We start from the raw sequence: 21,356 nt of genomic DNA on the forward strand, positions 1-21,356 counted from the left end.
ACACCACCACATACTTTACGGGATGGGGTTCCACTCAAACTCAACAGAGATGACAATCAGTTTCCCATCCTCATCAAGAAACTGAACCTCTTTAGGCGTAGCTTTGCCAAAGGGGACATCAATAAGCACCCTAGCATAAGCTAGCCTAGTTCTATCCTCTGTTGCTGCATCACATCTAATAAAATCACCCATCAATGCTGCAATACGGGGAATACATTTGCCCCAAAATTTGAGAGGGAGATTAAGTAGTTTAGCCCAAACAGGGACAACCTTCACATCAGCTTTAGTAAGGGGTTCAGAGGCAGACCATGGTCGCACAATCAAAGGTTTGTTGTCAAATAAAAAATGTCCCTGTTTTAACACGGCCTCTTGATCTTTTTGTCGACCAAATCTAACCAAAAACACCCCAGACGGTAGGAAAGAAACCCTATCCACCCCATAATCCGCCCATATCCTGTGAATAAAATCCTCCACCACATCCCATGGAGGATTCGCCCCAAGTATGAAGCAAATAACAGAGTGTTTCCAGAAGTTTAATTCCGCCTTAACATCAGCATCAGAAAATTGAAGCAAACCTGTTGGCTCTTCCAAGATAGTATCCAGCTTCTTCTTGCCTTTATCACGAGTCTGCACAAGCCATTCTTCCGTCTCATCGTCCACAAGGTCATCCAAGTCCAACGGCTCCAAGTCTACAGGAACCGCAGTAAGCTTAACAGAAGAAGATGGACCTGCAACAGTGAAATCTAAAGGAGAAAAACGATTTTTATTGGAGTTTTTGTTATTTTTATGCGAAGAATTTGATAAAGTGCGTTGCTTTTTAGCAGCCGTCATCGTAGAAAGTTAGGGATCTGCACGAAATTTTTTGTTGATTTTTTTGGATTTTTTTAGGTTTTTTCTCTCTCTAGCTCTAACATCTCTCTAAGACTATAATTCTCCACTAACATGTTAGCGTGACATTCTCAATTAGTAATATGACATCAATATGGAAGACAATTTCTCCCACTGAATTTCATGTCTTTACATGGCAATTTTGACACCCAATCAAATCCATGTATACATATGGCTTCTCGACAACTCGAGTGAAAACTATCTTCTTTTCATATGATTGAAAAGATCATTGTAGTCTTAAGTGTTAATTTAAAACCTTGTGCTTATGTCACACACACACCTCCTTTCTAAATGCCTATTTAGAAATTGGTTTTAACATCTAACTTGATCATACACACTAAGAGGTGTAGCAATGATAACATGGATCTTAGCATAGTTACACGTTAACTTAGCTTTTGTAGACATCTCTTTTGTCTGTCTATGCAACTTTTAAACAGATTTACCCTATTGTACAGATTTTACTTTGGTTCATACGGCTCTTATGTAAAATAGAATTGAATTTTCTTGATACAACCACTTATAATCTAATTATTTAAAGAACAATTTCTTTTGGTCTCTTCACTAGTCTGAAGATTTACCTAAGAAAGCTTTCTTTTGGTCTCCTCATATGACATGAGTTTTTCTTTAGAACGCTTGTTTTTGGTCTCCTCACTAGTTCCCAACTAGTAGTTGTGTATTTTTTGCTATTTTTCTCCCACTCTATCTTTAGAAAAATACATCTATTTTTCTTGAAAGATAGCCTAATAAGCAACAAACAATTTCAGACTTATGTTTGTGAAGGAAGAAAATATCATATATTATAACCTTAATTGATGACTCTTTTGTAAAGACATTATAATCTAGCTTCAAAGTAGATTAGTCCTTATAGAGTAAAGGATTGGACTCATATCCATGTCAAACATAAATTTAAGGTCTCAAGCCCTCCCATAGCTCGTATGGAGTCTTATAAGTGGTTGGTGAGCCGAAGTCGTACGCTCCCAAAAATAGTATTTATAACACTTATGACCTTAAACTAAATATAGTATATGGTAATAAGGATCGATCTACAGAGAAGACCATGTAATTAATGTGTAAGAAAAATAAAGAGTACAAGTAACAATAATAGGGGGTTTTGTTGATAATTGATTAACTAAGACTAATTAAACAAGCAATAAGTAAATAAGATGAATTCAGATGATTAAAAGGTCTTGGGTCAACAAACATCCACTATCAACAAACTAATTGGTCATCGATTGTCTTTAACTCAATTACTCTCAAGTACTTTATTGTGGAAATACTGTTAGGTTCATATACCTATTATTAGACTCTTCTAATAGTGAACTAATTAACATATTAATGTGAGTTCATTAGATCTAGTGCATGCATAACTAAATAAGAGATTAAATGAGAAAAACAATGTCCCATACATTGTTATATGGCTCGAAAATAAGCGCACAAATAAGGTCACCTTCCTTATTTGCTCTTGAGCTTAAATGTAATGGATGATCCTCCAAAATCCCAATGTAGAGATCCTTCTTTGATTTCCCCCAAGACAAATCCCTTAAACTAATAAATTAATTAACTAGATTAATATAGTAGTATCCTTAAATTAATTCTAATAATATTCTTATTACTACATTAGTAATGTAATATTGTGATTAGAATTTAAAATGAACAATCTATTGTTCTTCTGAAACAAGTTTTAGAGAGTTGTGAGAGAGATGTGCAAAATTGCATGTGAATGAATTATGAATAGTAGTGTAGTGTAAAAATGAGAAAAAATTCTCATTATAGAGGAGGAAGGGGCCGGCTAGCAAAAGGCCAAAATGGCATCTTACTTTTGCTTTTTCTCTTCTCCAAATTGTAGGCATGTAAGGCTACTTAGTATAGGCATGATTATTTAATTTTATCACATAAAATAATAACATCCATAAACCCACTACAATCCCTCCATTTCGATCCATTATGTATAAAATGGACTACCATTTTATTTTGTCAATTTGTCACTTGTCACACAATATGTCATATGTAGTATGTTACATGTTATTAATTAATTTAATGCATATTTATCAAATAAATATCATTTTATAAATTAATTAATTCGCATACAACAAATTGAATAGTGATTCATGATCACATAAATAAAATGGGTCATATAATTATAATTCATAACATATTGTAATTATAATTAACCATTCATTCTTATCTGTATTGTTTCACAAACAATAATCAATTTTAGTAATAAAGTATTTTAATTACTAAAATAAATCTTATTTAATCAAATTCCAATAAGATATAAATATTCTCCCTCACAAATAAATTGTTCAATTTTAAGGAATTCATTAACTTGCATCGCCATACAATTAATCAAGTTGTCCATTAAGGGAATTGTCCTTTAGGTGTGACCTTAAGGGATCAACTGATCACCACCGTCAAACGACAGTAATGTCAAACTCTAGTTAGTCAATCATTACTGATTAATGTTGATCAGTTGACTATATAAATGAATCGTCCCTTACGTATTCTTAATTTGAGATTTAAACATGTGATCGCACTATTATTGAGGACACATACTCCAACAATCTCCCACTTGTTCGAGACAAGTGTGCGTCACCAATTCTCTTGTCCTATTACAATATCCCACTCAATGCAAGGTGTCTCGCAGGTCGTACTTGCATTTGATCATATCTTGAGTGGTTTCCTCGATCTGGAGAGTAACTGTCTGACCGAACTTATCTACCGTAGATACCTTCCGAGCGTGGCCACGCATTTTCAGTTTACTGCTCCTCGAGTGGCCTTGAGATTTCAAATAACCCTGACAAGGGGGTGGACAATTCCTATCGCACTATTCCCTTCGCTTAGCCACAGTTAATCATAACCCAAAATATACTCATTTGACCTCAGTTACGACAATCGTAGAGCATAAATCAAAGCCATTCAGAAATTTGTGCCAACTTGGGCGAATAGTCTCTAGTCAAAAGAATTGACTCATAAGAATACTATAGTAGCTCTTGCCACAACCAGGCTTTATGAATTACCAAAACTCTATAAGCGGTCACTGCCCGACAGAGTGTCCCATACAGTCTGCCTATGTGATCGACTAGTCATCCCATATGACTCTATGGCACTTGAACTTGCCATCAATCGCATCACACTCTAGTTACTTTGAGACGTCACCTCCTTTAAGTAACGAGGGGCCAATACTGATGGAAAAGTAGATCTAAGTACTTACATATTCATATATGATTTTAAATTAATTTGTCATAAAATTAATAAAGGTCTTATGCATGCAAACTAATTAACAAAATAAAGAAGAAATCATCCTTACATTGTGATTTCGGTTTTAATGGGCACAAAAAAATCTCCTTTTCTTTTGTTCTTGAGCTTTCCTTTTGGATGAACAAAAGATCCAAGTGTAGGATCTCTCCCAAGGAATAATACCTAAGGCTTACTCTTAATTAGAATTAATATTATATGAACTAGTACAATATTAATCTTGTGAAAAATGACTCAAAATAATTTGGTATTTTAGCTCTCTAAAACCGGTTAGAGGAGAGGGATTTTGGAGGTTTTTTTTTTCTTTTCAAAAACGTAAGAAGTTAGAATGAATGAATATTAGAATGATACCCACTTATGCATCTAGTGTATATCAAAATATAAGACAAAAATCCTTTTTGTCTTTCCTAGGGTGAAACCGGGTAGGAGGGAAGAAAGGGGGAAGAGAAAGACCCAATGCATGCCCTTGTTTGCCTTCACAATGAAAACTAGGGTTGCATGGCTAGGCTCTATTAAGAATGATTGTGTTTTCCACTTATTTAATCAACCATAATATTAGCCTAAACCACCTCCAATTTTCGGCACTTATGATAATATGGATTCCATATTATTTTTGTCAATTGTCAATATGTCACATGTCATATGTAACATAAATTTGTTATGTATTTTTAACATATTAAAAATCAACGTATTAATAAAAATACGTCACATACAACAATTAACTTAGTAATTCGTAATTACTTGTACCAAAATATTTCACCAATTTATAAATCGTATTTATAATAATTCATTCATATTCAATTGTTTCCTTAAACAATAATTTCATCTGAGTAATGATACAATTCAATTACTCAGACCGTATCTCATTTAATCACATTTCGATGTGATACGTAAATTTTACTTCCAAAATCATCCGTCAATTTTTCAAGTGATTTAATTAACTCGTAACATTATACGATTAATTAAATGATCAATTAAGAGTGTTGCCCTATAGGTATGACCTAGGGGGTCAACTGATCACCACCGTCGTCGACAAGTAATGTCAAACTCTAGTCACCAATCATTACCGATATATGTTGACCAGTTGACAGTAAAAATTACTTCCCAATTGTATTCTTTAAAATGAGATTTTAATAATGATATTTAAATCATGTGATCGCACTATTGTTGAGGACACATTTCCCAACAATCTCCCACTTGTCCTCGACAAGTGTGTGTCACCAATTCTCTTGTCCTATTACTATCTCCCACTCAATGCAAGGTGTCTTTCAGGTCGTACTTGCAAGTGATCATATCGAGAGTGGTTTCCTCGATCTGGAGAATAACTGATTTGACCGGACTTATCTATCATAGATACTTTCCGAGCGTGGCCACGCATTTCAAGTTCATTACTCCTCGAGTGGCCCTGAGATATTGTTATAACCCTGACTAGGGGTGGACAATTCCTATCGCACTCATTCCCTTCGACTAGCCACACCATCATAACCCAAAATATGCCCATTTGACCCCATTTACGAAGGTCGTAGTAACACAAATCAAAGTTAATCAAACTGTGCCATCTTAGGTGAATAGTCTTTAGTCAAAAGAATCGACTCATTTGAATACTATAGTAGCTCTTGCCACGACCAGGCTATATAAATTACCAGAACTCTATAAGCGGTCATGAAGCCCGACAAAATGTTCCTAACAAATGATCCGCCTATGTGATGGACTAGTCATCTCACATGACTCTATGGCACTTGAACTTGCCATCAATCGCATCACACTCTAGTCACTTCGAGACGTCACCTCATACAAGTGACTATGGGCAAATACTATGTTAATCCGTGTTCACTTTAACGGGTTCAATTGTCACTACAACCCGTTTGGATGTAACAATGTATAAATTAAAGATAAAAGACAAATGTGATTATGAACATGAACAAAAACAACACTTTTATTTCATTTCAAAATCTAACAAAAACTTGGTACACGTTTAAGTCCCATGGACGTAACATGTCCATCATGCTTAGCCTGCGATAAAGGCTTGGTGAGCGGATCGGCTATGTTGTCATCCGTCCCAACCTTACAAATCGCAATTTCCTTTCTTTCAATGAAATCTCTTATTACATGATATTTTCTAAGTACATGTCTAGATCTATTACTAGACTTCGGCTCCTTAGCTTGGAAGATCGTCCCACTATTATCACAATAGAGAGTGATGGGATCATTGGCGGTAGGTACTACTTTTAGACCTTCCGTGAATTGCTTGATCCAAACAGCTTCCTTAGCGACTTCCGATGTTTGCGATGTACTCGCCTCCGTTGTAGAATCCGTTGATTCTGACTTCCTTGAAGCTTCTCCAGCTTACGGCACCACCATTGAGCATAAACACGAAACCAGCTTGTGATTTCAAGTCATCTCTATCTGTTTGAAAACTTGAGTCCGTGTATCCATTAACACGCAACTCAGTGTCTCCTCCAAACACTAGGATAGAATCCTTAGTTCTTCTCAAGTACTTAAGGATGTTCTTGACTGCAATCCAGTGACTCTCACCTGGATTTCCTTGATATCTACTTGTCATGCTCAAGGCATACGAGACATCAGGACGTGTGCATATCATGGCATACATGATTGATCCAACAGCATAAGGGATCAACTTCTTGCGTTCAACATCATGGGGTTCGGAGGGACATTGAGTCTTGCTCAATATCGTCCCGGTTACCATAGGTACCAAACCCCTTTTGGATTTGTCCATGCTGAACCGTCGAAGAATCTTATCAACATAAGACTCTTGACTTAGTGCCAATATCCTCTTGGATCTATCTTTATGGATCCGGATACCTAATATGCGTTGTGCCTCTCCTAAATCCTTCATTTGGAAGTGGTTACCTAACCACTTCTTAACAGAAGACAACATTGGAATATCATTTCCAATGAGTAGTATGTCATCGACATACAAGATTAGGAACACAACATTGCTCCCACTGAATTTCATGTATAAACATGGTTCCTCAACACTTCGAGTGAAACCATTTTCCTTTATAACATGATTGAATCGATGATTCCAACTTCTAGATGCTTGCTTAAGACCATAAATGGATCTCTTAAGCTTGCACACTTTGTTAGGATTTTTAGAATCAACAAAACCTTCGGGTTGTATCATGTACACCTCCTCTTCTAAATGCCCATTTAGAAAAGCGGTTTTGACATCCATTTGCCATATTTCATAATCATGAAATGCGGCAATCGCTAACAAAATCCGTATGGATCTCAAAGATAGCTACGGGGCGAAGGTCTCATCATAATGGAGACCTTGGACTTGGGTAAATCCTTTTGCCACTAGCCTAGCTTTGTAGACATCATCATGTCCTTCTATGCCATTCTTGATTTTGAATATCCATTTGCATTGAAGGGGTCTTGCCCCTTTAGGCAAATCTACCAAGTCCCAAACTTGGTTTTCATGCATAGAATCCATTTCGGACTTCATGGCTTCAAGCCATAAGGAGGAATTTGGACTAGAGATTGCGGCCTTGTAGGTGGCGGGCTCGTCACTTTCCATAAGTAACACATCGAGTGTTCCATCTTCCTCGATAAGTCCCACATATCGATCGGGATGGCGAATTACTCGGCCCGTCCTTCTTAGTGGAGGAGGTACAACCGCGTTAGACGACGGAGGAACATCTTCTTGCGTCTCTACCTCGGTTTGTGGCTCTTGAACTTCATCAAGTTCAAAATTTCTCCCACTCTGTCTCTTAGAAATAAACTGGCTTTCTAAGAAGACAGCCTCGGAAGACACAAGCACTTTGTTATCTTGAGGTTTGTAGAAGTAGTAACCTCGAGAGGTCAAAGGATAGCCTACAAAGATGCATTTTTCGGATCTTGGGGCAAGCTTATTGTCGGGTTTAGTCTTGGCGTAAGCATCACATCCCCAAATTTTCATGTAGGATAGATTAGGAACTCTTCCTTTCCATGTTTCAAATGGAGTCTTTTCGGTGGCTTTAGTGGGACTATTATTTAAAGATAGAATTGCAGTTTGGATTGCAAATCCCCAAAACGAGTTCGGTAACTCGGTTTGACTCATCATGGATCGAACCATATCAAGTAGGGTTCGATTTCTCCTTTCGGCAACACCATTGAGTAGATCTAAGTACTTACATATTCATATATGATTTTAAATTAATTTGTCATAAAATTAATAAAGGTCTTATGCATGCAAACTAATTAACAAAATAAAGAAGAAATCATCCTTACATTGTGATTTCGGTTCTAATGGGCACAAAAGAAATCTCCTTTTCTTTTGTTCTTGAGCTTTCCTTTTGGATGAACAAAAGATCCAAGTGTAGGATCTCTCCCAAGGAATAATACCCAAGGCTTACTCTTAATTAGAATTAATATTATATGAACTAGTACAATATTAATCTTGTGAAAAATGACTCAAAATAATTTGGTATTTTAGCTCTCTAAAACCGGTTAGAGGAGAGGGATTTTGGAGGTTTTTTTTTCTTTTCAAAAACTTAAGAAGTTAGAATGAATGAATATTAGAATGATACCCACTTATGCATGTAGTGTATATCAAAATATAAGACAAAAATCCTTTTTGTCTTTCCTAGGGTGAAACCGGGTAGGAGGGAAGAAAGGGGGAAGAGAAAGACCCAATGCATGCCCTTGTTTGCCTTCACAATAAGGTCACCTTCCTTGTTTGTTCTTGAGCTTAAATATAATGGATGATCCTTCAAAATCCCAATGTAGAGATCTTCCTTTGATTGCACCCAAGACAAATCCCTTAAACTAATATATTAATTAACTAGATTAATATAGTAGTATCCTTAAATTAATTCTAATAATGTTCTTATTACTACACTAGTAATGTAATATTGTGATTAGAATTTAAGATGAACAATCTATTGTTATTCTAAAACAAGTTTTAGAGAGTTGTGAGAGAGAGGTGCAAAATTGCATGTGAATGAATTATGAATAGTAGTGTAGTGTAAAAATGAGAACAAATTCTCATTATAAAGGAGGAAGGGGCCGGCTAGCATAAGGCCAAAATGGCATCTTACTTTTGCTTTTTCTCTTCTCTAAATTGTAGGCATGTAAGGCTACTTAGTATAGGTATGATTATTTAATTTTATCACATAAAATAATATCATCCATAAACCCACTACAATCCCTCCATTTCGGTCCATTATTTATAAAATGGACTACCATTTTATTTTATCAATTTGTCACTTGTCACACAATATGTCATATGTAGTATGTTACATGTTATTAATTAATTTAATGCATATTTATCAAATAAATATCATTTTATAAATTAATTAATTCACATACAACAAATTGACTACTGATTCTTGATCACATAAATAAAATGGGTCATATAATTATAATTCACAGTATATTGTAATTATAATTAACCATCCATTCTTATCTCTATTGTTTCACAAACAATAATCAATTTTAGTAATAAAGTATTTTAATTACTAAAAAAAATCTTATTTAATCTAATTACAATAAGATATAAATATTTTCTCTCACAAATAAGTTATTCAATTTTAAGGAATTGATTAACTTGTATCGCCATACAATTAATCAATTTGTCTATTAAGGGAATTGTCCTTTAGGTGTGACCTTAAGGGATCAACTGATCACCACCGTCAAACGACAGTAATGTCAAACTCTAGTTAGCCAATTATTTCTGATTAATCTTAATCAGTTGACTATATATATAAATCATCCCTTACGTATTCTTAATTTGAAATTTAAACATGTGATCGCACTATTGTTGAGGACACATAATCCAATAAATACAAGTTTCCTTCTCCCTCTTAAGTTTAGTCAACTAACTCGAAACGCGATATTAGCGACCCTAATTATTGAACAATCTAAGCCAAGCGTCTAGATTTAATCCAACAACAGCAATCAATTTATATAACTAAAGGAGGCTTTTTTTTCTAATTATACTATTAGCATTAGAATTAGGAGATAATTAATTATTTACAATTTTCCTATTAGAGATAGGTTTTCCAAATTAGACTATTAGCATTAGAATCGGGAGATAATTAATTATTTACAATTTTCCTATTAGAAATAGGAAATAAATTAATAATTTATTAAGACTTTTTTTTCCTAATTTACTATTATAATTAGGAGATAGTAATTATTTAAAATTTTCTATTATAATTAAGAATATGAATTTCCTATTAGAAATGAGAATTAATTAATTATTTTATAATTTTATTATTAGAAACAGAAAATAAAATAATTATCTATAATTTATTAATATTAAAAAATTATTCATTAGTATTTGATCACTTTTTATTAAATTAGAAGGAAAAAAACTTTTTATATATTTATAATATCCAATTTTATAACAACTTACGATTAAAAAAATGAGGTATTATGAAGCTAAAAGGCCCTAGGCCGAACTAGGTTGTGACAAATGTGCATGCATAATACGTACTACATGGAATTTACTCATGTAAAGAGTAAAATGAACGCTGAAATATGCCCTACGTCTTTTGTTATTGCTAATGTCATATTTAGTTATACATAATACGAAGTTTATTTTTCCAATGTCATATGTATTTCTCCTACTAATTTTAAAATTATTTCCCTCAAAATATACTTCAACTTCTATTGATAATTTATTATATATTATTTACATTTATTTGTCATTATATAAAAGTATATATTAATCAAAATATAAATATGATATTAACAAATTATTGATAAGTACATTTTTCAAGAAGTATTAAAAGATAAAGAAAGTTGCTGCTAATTTGCGAATCGAAATATCATATTATGACAAATGAGTAAATGTTTTGAAAACCTTATTGTGCGATTGTTTTACAATTTAAAGTAAAAATGGTACCACGAGTAATAAAATAGATTTGAATGAGGCTTGAAGGTAAATTAGATACACTTATTATAGAAATATGTATAAGGTTAAGATTCAATTCAAACAAGATCAACATTAAAAAAAAAGTCATGAAAAACACATAAAAGGGTAAGAGTAGTCTATCCCTAACATAGTGAAGACCGTCTCTCTCAAGCTTTACTTCTGGCAAATTTACATGCATAAAAAACGGTACTATTCAATTATATGGAGCAAACTTATTATTGTTGATGCTATATTTGTTTTGTGTGTGTAAATTGAGTACATAAACACTATAATTTAGGGAGAGATACGAATTGCAGAAGGGCGAGACATATTCGTCATGCATAATAAGATGCTTTAACCACCTTTAGGCAAAAATATAAAAATAAATGAAAGAAATTAAACTTAAACGAGGGTCACGTACTTGCCAACTCTTCTATAGTTCTCTACCGCATTAATATTCTCATGAATTTTATGACATTTATTTCATATTAATAAAAAAAATGATTATACTGCTTCGTACAATTTGTGATTATAACTTTTAGCTAACTTATTTGAACTTGCTTAAATTTATATATTTTAAGTGAATAATATTAATTATAAATATGATAAATATAAAGTTTGATCTTTAATTTCCTCAAAGATTAAAAAAAAAACTCAATTTTTATTTTCTTATAATATACTAATTAAAGGTCATAATGTAAAACATGAAATTACATCACAATCTACTATTTCAATATGTCGATGATCAACACTCAAATAGTACATTTGTTAGTTAAATAGTGTAGAAACTCTCAAAATACTAAAAAAAATGTTCAACCTGTCGTTATCAAACAAAACCTAAGTTTCTACATTTTTTTGTCATGTTCAACTTAATCTTTATGGGATGTAAAAATGATGAAGTTCAGAAAGTAGCGGTTAGTTTTCTGTTAGTTAGATGGACTTTTCAAGAGAGAGATGAAAGCTTTGCATTTTAGACTGTTTTATGTGTGAAACGAAGGGATTAAGTAGTGGACTAAAGGTTGTTTCGAGTAGGAATGAGGTTGATTGCGACGAGTTGGTTGACTAATTTTTTTCCTTACTAGATCTAGAAAGGGGATAATAATTATGAGATAATAAAATTTGAAGAAAAAAGGACAATAAAAATGAGAGGGGAGTAGTAAGATTTATTTATGAAAAATGAAATAAATAGCAAAGTTCGTGTATATGAATATAATATTCAAAATTATTCAGTTTACAAACATAGTACCCAAACACTTTGATTGAGTATCTGGAATGGAGGTAAGGGAGGGGACGAGAAAAAGACTAGGAAGGGAAAGAGAGACAGATAAGAGAGAAGATTGCTTCTTAAACTTTTCTTTGTTGAAGGAGAAATAAATTCTCTTCGATAAGGGAGACGAGGATCCATATCATCTGGAGTAAAGATTTGTGTTTCATGGAGGTGAATGTGATTTATGACTTCTTAAGATGTAAAACATGGCAGAAAGGTAGTGATAGTGGTAGTAAGTTGGATGTTGTTTCAAGTAGTAAGAACTAATCATAGTGGCCGATGTTTTATTTTGCTGGTAAATTAGTGGGGTGGAGGGATGATGCATTTGTGGAGGGTGATGAGTTTAATGAGGACAGTGATAATAAATAAGGTTATTTATTTGCAAAATATCGCTTATATTAAAACATATGGGTAACATGAATAATAACAAGAAACCTAAAAAGATCATACCGATAAACATAATTTTGACCCCCATCAATCCACAAATTCAAGTAAAATCTTAATTCCAACAACATTGTCGAGAGAAAGGGTTAGTTTCCATTGGGTTGTTAATTTTTCTACAAGTAGGGGTTTAGTTTTTCACTTGGTTGGATAAATTTGAGAGAAGTTTCGAAGACAAGGATCGATCTTTCAAGGGATGAGATTGTTTTAGATCATGTGTGTGATCAAATAGGGGTCTGCATGAAGGATTTTGTTTCAGATGGGAAGATGGGGGTAAAACTATTGTTTTAAGGGGAGGGTCATAAGCAGCCTCAGCCATGTAGTATTGCATTAGAATTTGGTTAACATTCAAAGGTACGTCTATAGTTTGACCGGGAGATATAACATTTAACTACCTGTAAATGTCTATACGTAACTACTATTTGACCCAATAATGATTAAATTATGGCTGTTATTCTAAAGAAGGAGATGTGTTGCATCATTGAGTTGATTATGCAAAGTAGATATTTCCTTGACCAATTAAAAAACAAACAGGTATTAACGAACAAAATCTAAAAACTCTCAGTCCCAAGTATCATATATATAAACTTCATATTGGTTTTATTTTCCTAAAAAAAAAAAATTAACATTGTCGAGAGCAATGGTTAGTTTCCATTGGATGGTAGATTTTTCTAGAATTAAGAGTTTAGTTTTTCACTTGGTTGGATAAATTTGAGATAAGTTTTGGAGACAAGGATTGATCTTTCAAGGGATGGGATTGTTTGAGATTGTGTGTGTGAATAGGGAAGAAAAATAGGGGTGTGCGTGAAAGATTTTGTTTCAAATGAGAAGATGAGGACCAAGACTATTGCTAGAGACAGAGAGAGAGAGGGGTCGTGATAAGCAACCCTAGCCATTTCGTATTGCGTCGGAACTTGGTTAACATTCAAACGTACTTCTATAGTTTGACCGGGAGATATAACATTCTAACTACCTCTAAATGTTTTTATATAATTAAAATTTGATCCAGCAATGAATAAATTATGGTTGTTATTCGAAAGAAGGGGATTTGTTGCATCATTGAGTTGATTATGCAGAGTAGATATTATTGTTTTCCTTAACCAATTGAAAAACAAACAGACATTAATGAACAAATTTTAAAAACTATGAGTATAAGTATCATATATATAAACTTTATATTGGTTTTATTTTCCTAAAAAGAAGTATTTTATTAATCAAACACTTTTTCATTCTTATGTCAATATTATGTTAACGAGAATTATTTATAGGTCATATGGCATACATAAAATCTTAGACATAAACGATGTATTATATGTCTATATTCCATTTTATTGTGAAATTTATCACACATTATTTTAATATCCGTGCAATGCACGGGCAAGAAAACTAGTAACGATCAAAGGAAGCAATAAAGATAACGATCTTTAACACACGCGGTTAACGATTCGAATTATATGTCTAGTCTCTACTTCATCCTAATAACGATGAAACGCATACAAATTATTAGGGTAAAGTTTGCTACTTTAGTCTAGATTAATTGAACAATTACGGATTCAATTTCTAAACATGCAATAGATTAAAATAAACAATTACCAATTGATCAGATTAGCAAAAAGAAACAATAATCATAAAATACGAGTAAGAGACATAAACAATACTTGAGAAATAAAAGAAATAAAGGAACAATCTCACAATTAATCGGAAGATAGCTTCACTTTATTGATCCAAGAAAGGGAGGATTAGTTCCTCATAATTTCTAAGCAAAAGTAATTAAGGTTCTAAGAGAGTTTTTCCCAAAATTACACTTATCAATACTATATATTAAATCCAGAAACCAAGGGATTTCAATGTAATTAAAGAAAGTTATACAAATTAATTATACTATATAGTTTTAAATCACTAGCACTGTGTGATGGACCCGATTAAGGGATCTCAATGCAAATATTATATAGTTTGAGTTAAAATTAAATTATATAGAAGCTTGGTAATTTTCCTAAACATTTGTAAGAGACTAAAACAGGGTCAATTTCCTTAAAATAAAATAATTAATTAAGATGGTCAATTTCCTTAAAATAAAATAATTAATTAAGATGATCAATTTTATGGAGACTACAAGACATAAGATGCTTAGTAATTTTCCTAAATATTTATAGAATACTGGAAGATGGTCAATTTCCTAAAAATAAAATAATTAATTAGTATAAACATGCACACTTATGGTATTAATTATTATCATCATAAAATTATATATTAAATTTAAAATCTATGCAATTTTATTAAACTTCATACTTTATTAGATGTTAACATGCAAAAATATAATATAAGTAGGTTATAAATAATTCAAATTAGATTCCATAATATATAATATTGCATAATTCTTTCGATTTGATTTAATGCATATATGTAATATATTTATATAAATATATAATCCTCTTAAAATTGTATGCGTAAGTAGTAAAAGTAATTTCGTCAGTAAAGAAAAGAATTGTAGTAACATTGGATATACTTATATGATAGTAATCACTCATTTGAATAGTAAAAGTAACAATATTATCAGCGAGATTAGTGAAAGTGGTAGAAACAACAACGAGAGTAGTGAAATAATCATTATTAATAGGACAATAGTAAAAGTAACAATAATTACGGCGGGAGTATTGAAATTATCAATATTAATGCGACAGTAATAATAATTACGGCGGGAGTAGTAAGAGTAACTATGATTACGGGGCAAGTTAAATGTTGTTACTATTGTTTCATTAATAAGAGTAAAATATTAATAGCGGGAATAGTGAATTTGTATCAAAATTTATTTCATCGTAACTTTAGGATATGTCATAGAAAAATATATTAATGATAAATTTATGGATTATGCAGCTTTAAGTAATTTTATTTAATGAAAAAAAAATAATGGTAATTAGAGGTAGCCCGGGCGAAGCCGGGCAACAATACTAGTTGAATGTATGATAGAATATGAAAACTCCCCTCATAATAATAACTCATTATAAATATAATAATAATGGAATTAGGAAACACAAAACAAGGCACGAAACAACACCGAGTTGCTGCCACACTGGCGAGTCGCACATAATCACATGCAGGTCATCCGTAATCCTGTCCAAAACGCTACGTAATTTTTGTTCTTATCCGTTGACTTGATCTTCCCGTATTATACTACTCCTTGTTGTTGGCCCATTAGGAGACAAAGCCATGTGATGATGTTTGCCATAAAGTGGGCTCTTCAATTGCTCGGCATTGTTGATGAGTTTGCATATTGATCTCAACCTTAATGCTCAATTAATGTTTGATACTAGCCCAAATTATTAGACATTTATGATCATGTAAAATAATCCAACACACTTTCACAACTCATTTATCTATATTCTTAACTAAAAAATCCCATAACACAATTAAAATTATAAAGTGGAGGTTTATACAATTAAACCTTGAAAAATCCACTTATGTTACCAATTACTCACATAAATCGACACGTCTATACCATACTAAACCCGTCTTATCAAACTTTACTTAAATCTTTACTCGTCCTCGAGTAAACTCAGGATATATAGAAACTCATACCAACACTGATCCATAGAAGTATAAGGAAGCTAACAAAACGCAAGGAAAGTCTTACCATACGGTCTTCAACACAACAAGGAGAAATATAACAGTATTGGAAGAATTATTTTCTTTTACCTAAATCTCTCATTTTGCCTAGAGCTGTAACATCTCTGATTTTCGGCTAAATTAAAACTAACTTTTACATATAAAATGCGCCGAAATACAGAGATATTATACTTAATATACAAAGTCTCTTATTACAAATCCTTTTAAAAATAAAAGAATACAAAATGGAACCAAAACATTATAAAGTCTTTAATAAAAATCTTCTCTTGAAATAAAAATCCTCTTGAACAGCAGCGGAAGTAACCTGAAATAAAACCAATAGACAAAAAGGAACTACCCCCATGACGAGTAGCCCAGAAGGGAGAGAACACGTCAGCTGGAAAGCTGAGAAACAGATAATTACTCAATATAAGCAGAATAGTTTTTAGTCACTGCGTGGAAACAAGCACACGTAAAAATTAAAATAAACAGAGAGAATAATAAAAACACTCCTCGTTAACTAATCTCAAGCTCAAAGCTACTCCACAATATAATAGATACTCTTGTCCTAATACTTAACTCAATCTCAACTCATTACTCCATCTCACTCATTACTCCGTCTCACTCATTAATCCGTCTCATAATATAATACTCCCAAGTAACCAATTATCGTATTCTCATCGTCGAACCTAAGCCAAATAAAAGGGGTGACTGAACTGGCGGAGAAAAACCGCTAAACAATATATCCATCTCAATATCGATTTCCAAACTCAAAATATAACCTAGTAACCATGGTCGCTCTGGACCGTAAACAAAACTTGGCTCATAGGCCCCATAACTCAATTCCAGTAACCAATTTCTATCTCAATTTCAATATCGATATTGTCAAAGGTACAAATAACCGTGCTCAATCGTTAGGGTACAAGATTCTAAGCTACTCACCCACGAGTCTTGAAAAAAAAAGAACGATAATAAAAATACAATACCAAAATAAAATTACCGTTCGATTTCAACCTTCGCCTCAATAATTCGGGTAACAATTCTCAATATTATAATGTACTTCAGTGATCTTATTCCTTAAAAACCCACGTATCTAAGTAACAAGAATCTCAGAACAATTGATCATTACCAAATCAATCACCAATAACTTGTCCAACTCATAATTGAGTGCTAAATAATTCACTCGCACATTAGCTAATTGTACAACCCAATTTTAGTACTATCATACATGCCAGCTGCCAATCAATTACCTTAATCACATAACCCAACCCGTCTCACAAACTAATAACAATTAGCATGTTATTCACACAACCTCGAACAATAATAATAATATTAGGATCGGTAGAATCGTGTTACCTCAAATATGATCCAAAGACGAGCAATAATGGATCATCACAATTTAAAAGCGCAAACACAAGGCTCGACGAAAGGCGATACCAGTAAGGGAATGAATGGTAATGGCTCGAACGTCCATTCAACATAAAGATACAAATATAGATGTTGAAGATGATGAACACCTATAAATAAAGGGTGATGCTCATTCATGGACGAGTTTTACTCTTTCATGGACGCAAATGACCATTTTACCCCCTTTTATTTCAACCCCAGATTTTCAATTCTCTCACTATTCAATTCTCCTCTTGAAGTACACCACCTTCCTCCCCCACCCCTTCCACCACCTTGCCACTGCCCTTCCCAGCCTCAACTTGCCGCCAACCATCGCCTCTTTTCCTCACCTCCCTTAACCGACGAAGCCCACCACACTAATGTCGTTCACTGTTGAGCAGCAGCAGCAAATATAACTTACAACAATATGCAGAGCGTTTGTTCACACAAAGCTCCAATTTCACATTGCTATTCGTTACACACTAATCAAAATGCTAATGATATCAATTTGGCATCTGCCTTCCCCCTATTTATTTTAAAGCAAAGATTCAGCCATTTCAGAAACTGGAATTGGAACCGGAGCCTGGACCTGGACGAATCTACTCGTCAGCACCCATCTCGAATTTCATAAAATACTTAATTTCATTTACAATTTCATTTTATGTTGAATTGAAGCGAGAGTATGCGGAAAGTGAGCCACATTTAAATTTATTAACAAAGGAGGAATCATTATTTATTATGATTTGGATGTTCTTGCTGATGATACCATCGCAATTGGCCTTCACATGACAATAATAATTCCATCAAACCCTAGTTAAACTAATTTAATCTCTATAATTTGATAGAACATATTTAATAAAGTTAATAAATTGGAATTATTAGTTGATCGACATGAGAACTAACCATTAAAATTGAGTAATTTAACGGATTTGATTAATTTTGTGAGGAAGAAAATTAGGGAGAACTTCTTTAGGGGAAGGGTAGGGTATGGAAAAGTTATGACAAAATGCCCATAAATGAGTAATACGTGTCCATGAAAGAGCAACTACGTAAATAAATAGGCTGAGTTTGTATCAAAAATTTAAGTGGATTGAAGGTAGAGGAATGGGTCAGCCGCATGAGAAAATAAGAAGGAAAGTTCAAGACAATTAACAAGGCACTACATAAACCTAGTTTTATACTTATACGGCCTCTTTAGGAATTTAGGAAAAAAGGAAAGCTTGGAAGAAAATATCTTCCCATAAAAATTACTAAAAGATTTGTTTTCCAACTTTTAACAGAAGTCACGTTTTTATATTTATTATCAAACTCATAAAAATATCAATTATTAAATAAAATTCACAGGAATTAAAATATTAGGGTTATTACAAGAGCGCCCGCCCTTGCGGGTTTTCACTCTAACATATCTTTTTTTTTTCAACCTCACTCTACTCTCAGTGGCACGCAACTCAATTCTTCATTTTACCCGGAGCGCCCTTCCGGGTTTTCACTCCGTCCTCGGCCACATCCCAATCTTGCCTAGGCGCCCTTTCGGGTTTTCACCTAGTCGGGATACTTTTCTTTCTTTTTCTTTCTTTTTTTTCAATTTTTTTTCTTTTTTTTTTCAATTTTTTTCCTGAAATAAATAACTGAAATAAACACAACACACAATTACAAATGACTACAAATCGGAACGATTCTCCCTCCCCACATAAATGAAACATTGTCCTCAATGTTGCAAGGACATAATATAAGTAAAAGGAGAACAAACCTCAGTCAGACGACTCAATTGACATGCCAATCCTCAACACCGAGTGAAATAGAGCAATTCACACACCACACCACCTCCCCACACTTGACCATTAGCATCCTCCATAAAGTACAATAATAACAAGGCCAACAAAAGATAAGAGTAACCAAAGAAGACTAACGCCCCTTATTACTCCAATCCTAACCAAAGGGCAAATAACACAGGGAGAAACAAGAGACAAGACAACACCAAGCTTATTTGGTCTTACCTATACGCCTTTACTCCAAATCAATAAACCATCCAACCGCAATAGCAAGGTGCCCACAACAATGCACCGCGGTTTCTCCACACCATAGCCTGTATCCTACCCAATCAACCTTCTATGTCACCCTTCTTATGTCGCCAACACCATAAAATATTAAATAGTAGTTAAAGAGGTTCCGATTGTTTTTTTTTTTTTTTTTGGATTTTCGCTTTTTTTTCAATTTTTTTTTTGCAAGAATTGCACACACAAATCTATGGGTTGCCTCCCAGAAGCGCTGTTGTTTTACGTCGTTGGCTCGACATCTCGTTGAGTGGTAAACCACCCGACTTAGATAAGAGTCTAGAAAGTTACCTTGCAAATGGAACGGGGTGAGCACTACTTGATTTGATATATATGACTTGTGTTGCTTTACCGATGTCCTTCCGGCTAATTAGTTTATCAAACCAAGTCTTACCCTTTCTTTTACCAGCCTCAGCATCTTTAAGATTCTCCCATAAAAGGATACACCTTTTCACTTTAGGTGGAGAGCCCTGCAAAATTTCACAAGTTTTGCTCGGAATTGGTGGCTTCTAGCTTCTCATAGAATTATGGTTAGTAGCAATAGCACAAACAGAATAAACCGCAGAGTTAGTCAAATTAGGTGGATTAATTTCAAATTTAACCACCCTACCATTAAACTCCATAGTCAAGGAACCATTTGGAACATCAATTCGGGTTCCTGCGGTCTTTAAGAATGGTCGACCCAATAAAATTGGGACCCATTGACCTCCTGTGCCAAATCCAAAACGTAGAAATCAGCTGAAAATACCAACTGGTCTACCTTAACCATTACAATCTCTACTACTCCCCTAGGGTGAACACTAGACCTATTAGCAAATTGGACTACTACCCTAGTACTCTTTAAAGGACCAAGTTTAAGAGACTCATAAACATGGTAGGGGAGAACAATTATTGACGCCCCTAGATCTAACATGGCTCTTTCAAACCGTGTATCACCTATGATGCAAGGTATAGTGAACACACCCAGATCACTACACTTGGGAGGGGTCTTACTCTTAAACAAAGATGACACAAATTCACTAGCTTTACCCTTTGGCCTTTTCAAACTACGTTCCTTTTGATTTCTTTTAATTGTACAAAGTTCTTTTAAAAACTTTGCGTACCTAGGAACACTCTTAAGAAATTCAAGTAAAGGAATATTTACCTCGAATTTATGTAAGGTTTCGTAAATATCAGTGTCATGCTCCTTCTTCCTTGTGTCCTTCAAAGCCTCGGGAAAAGGTGGGAGGGGCTCATATGAAGGCATGGATGGTGTCACCTCTTTGGAATTAGATGCATCTTCCTCTCCTCCATCTTTCAATAGCTTATCATCTTCCACCACTAACTCCTCTTCTTCTTCTATAATCACCACCTTAGGCTTAGCTTTTAGCTTTTCCATCTCCACCAATTGCCTACCATTTCTCAATGATACGGCACTCACATTCTCCCTAGGATTCAGCACTTTCTGAGATGGTAAATCACCTGATTGTTTAGCTTCCAACCGATTGACCGCAGTAGCTAATTGACGAACCTAATTCTCAAGATTCTTGAAATTCTGCTTATTTTCTGCTCTATTTTGAGTGACACTAATGGTAAGAGACCGAATCATGCCCTCAGTAGA

At 33.7% G+C, this 21,356-nt stretch overlaps 1 protein-coding gene across 1 annotated transcript; it reads right to left on the minus strand.

Moving 5' to 3' along the window:
* Positions 1-20,423: 20,423 nt before the first annotated feature.
* Positions 20,424-21,134, minus strand: LOC141632993 (uncharacterized). The gene has a single exon (XM_074445491.1). The coding sequence runs from the start codon at positions 21,132-21,134 to the stop codon at positions 20,424-20,426; it is 711 nt and encodes a 236-aa protein (XP_074301592.1).
* Between the last annotated feature and the right edge of the window lie 222 nt (positions 21,135-21,356).

The sequence above is a fragment of the Silene latifolia genome, chromosome Y (assembly GCF_048544455.1).
Source record: "Silene latifolia isolate original U9 population chromosome Y, ASM4854445v1, whole genome shotgun sequence".
Taxonomy (NCBI): domain Eukaryota; kingdom Viridiplantae; phylum Streptophyta; class Magnoliopsida; order Caryophyllales; family Caryophyllaceae; genus Silene; species Silene latifolia.

Excerpts from the sequence above, each read along its gene's own strand:
- LOC141632993 (XM_074445491.1), bottom strand. The coding sequence starts at position 21,134 with ATGGAAAAGCTAAAAGCTAAGCCTAAGGTGGTGATTATAGAAGAAGAA.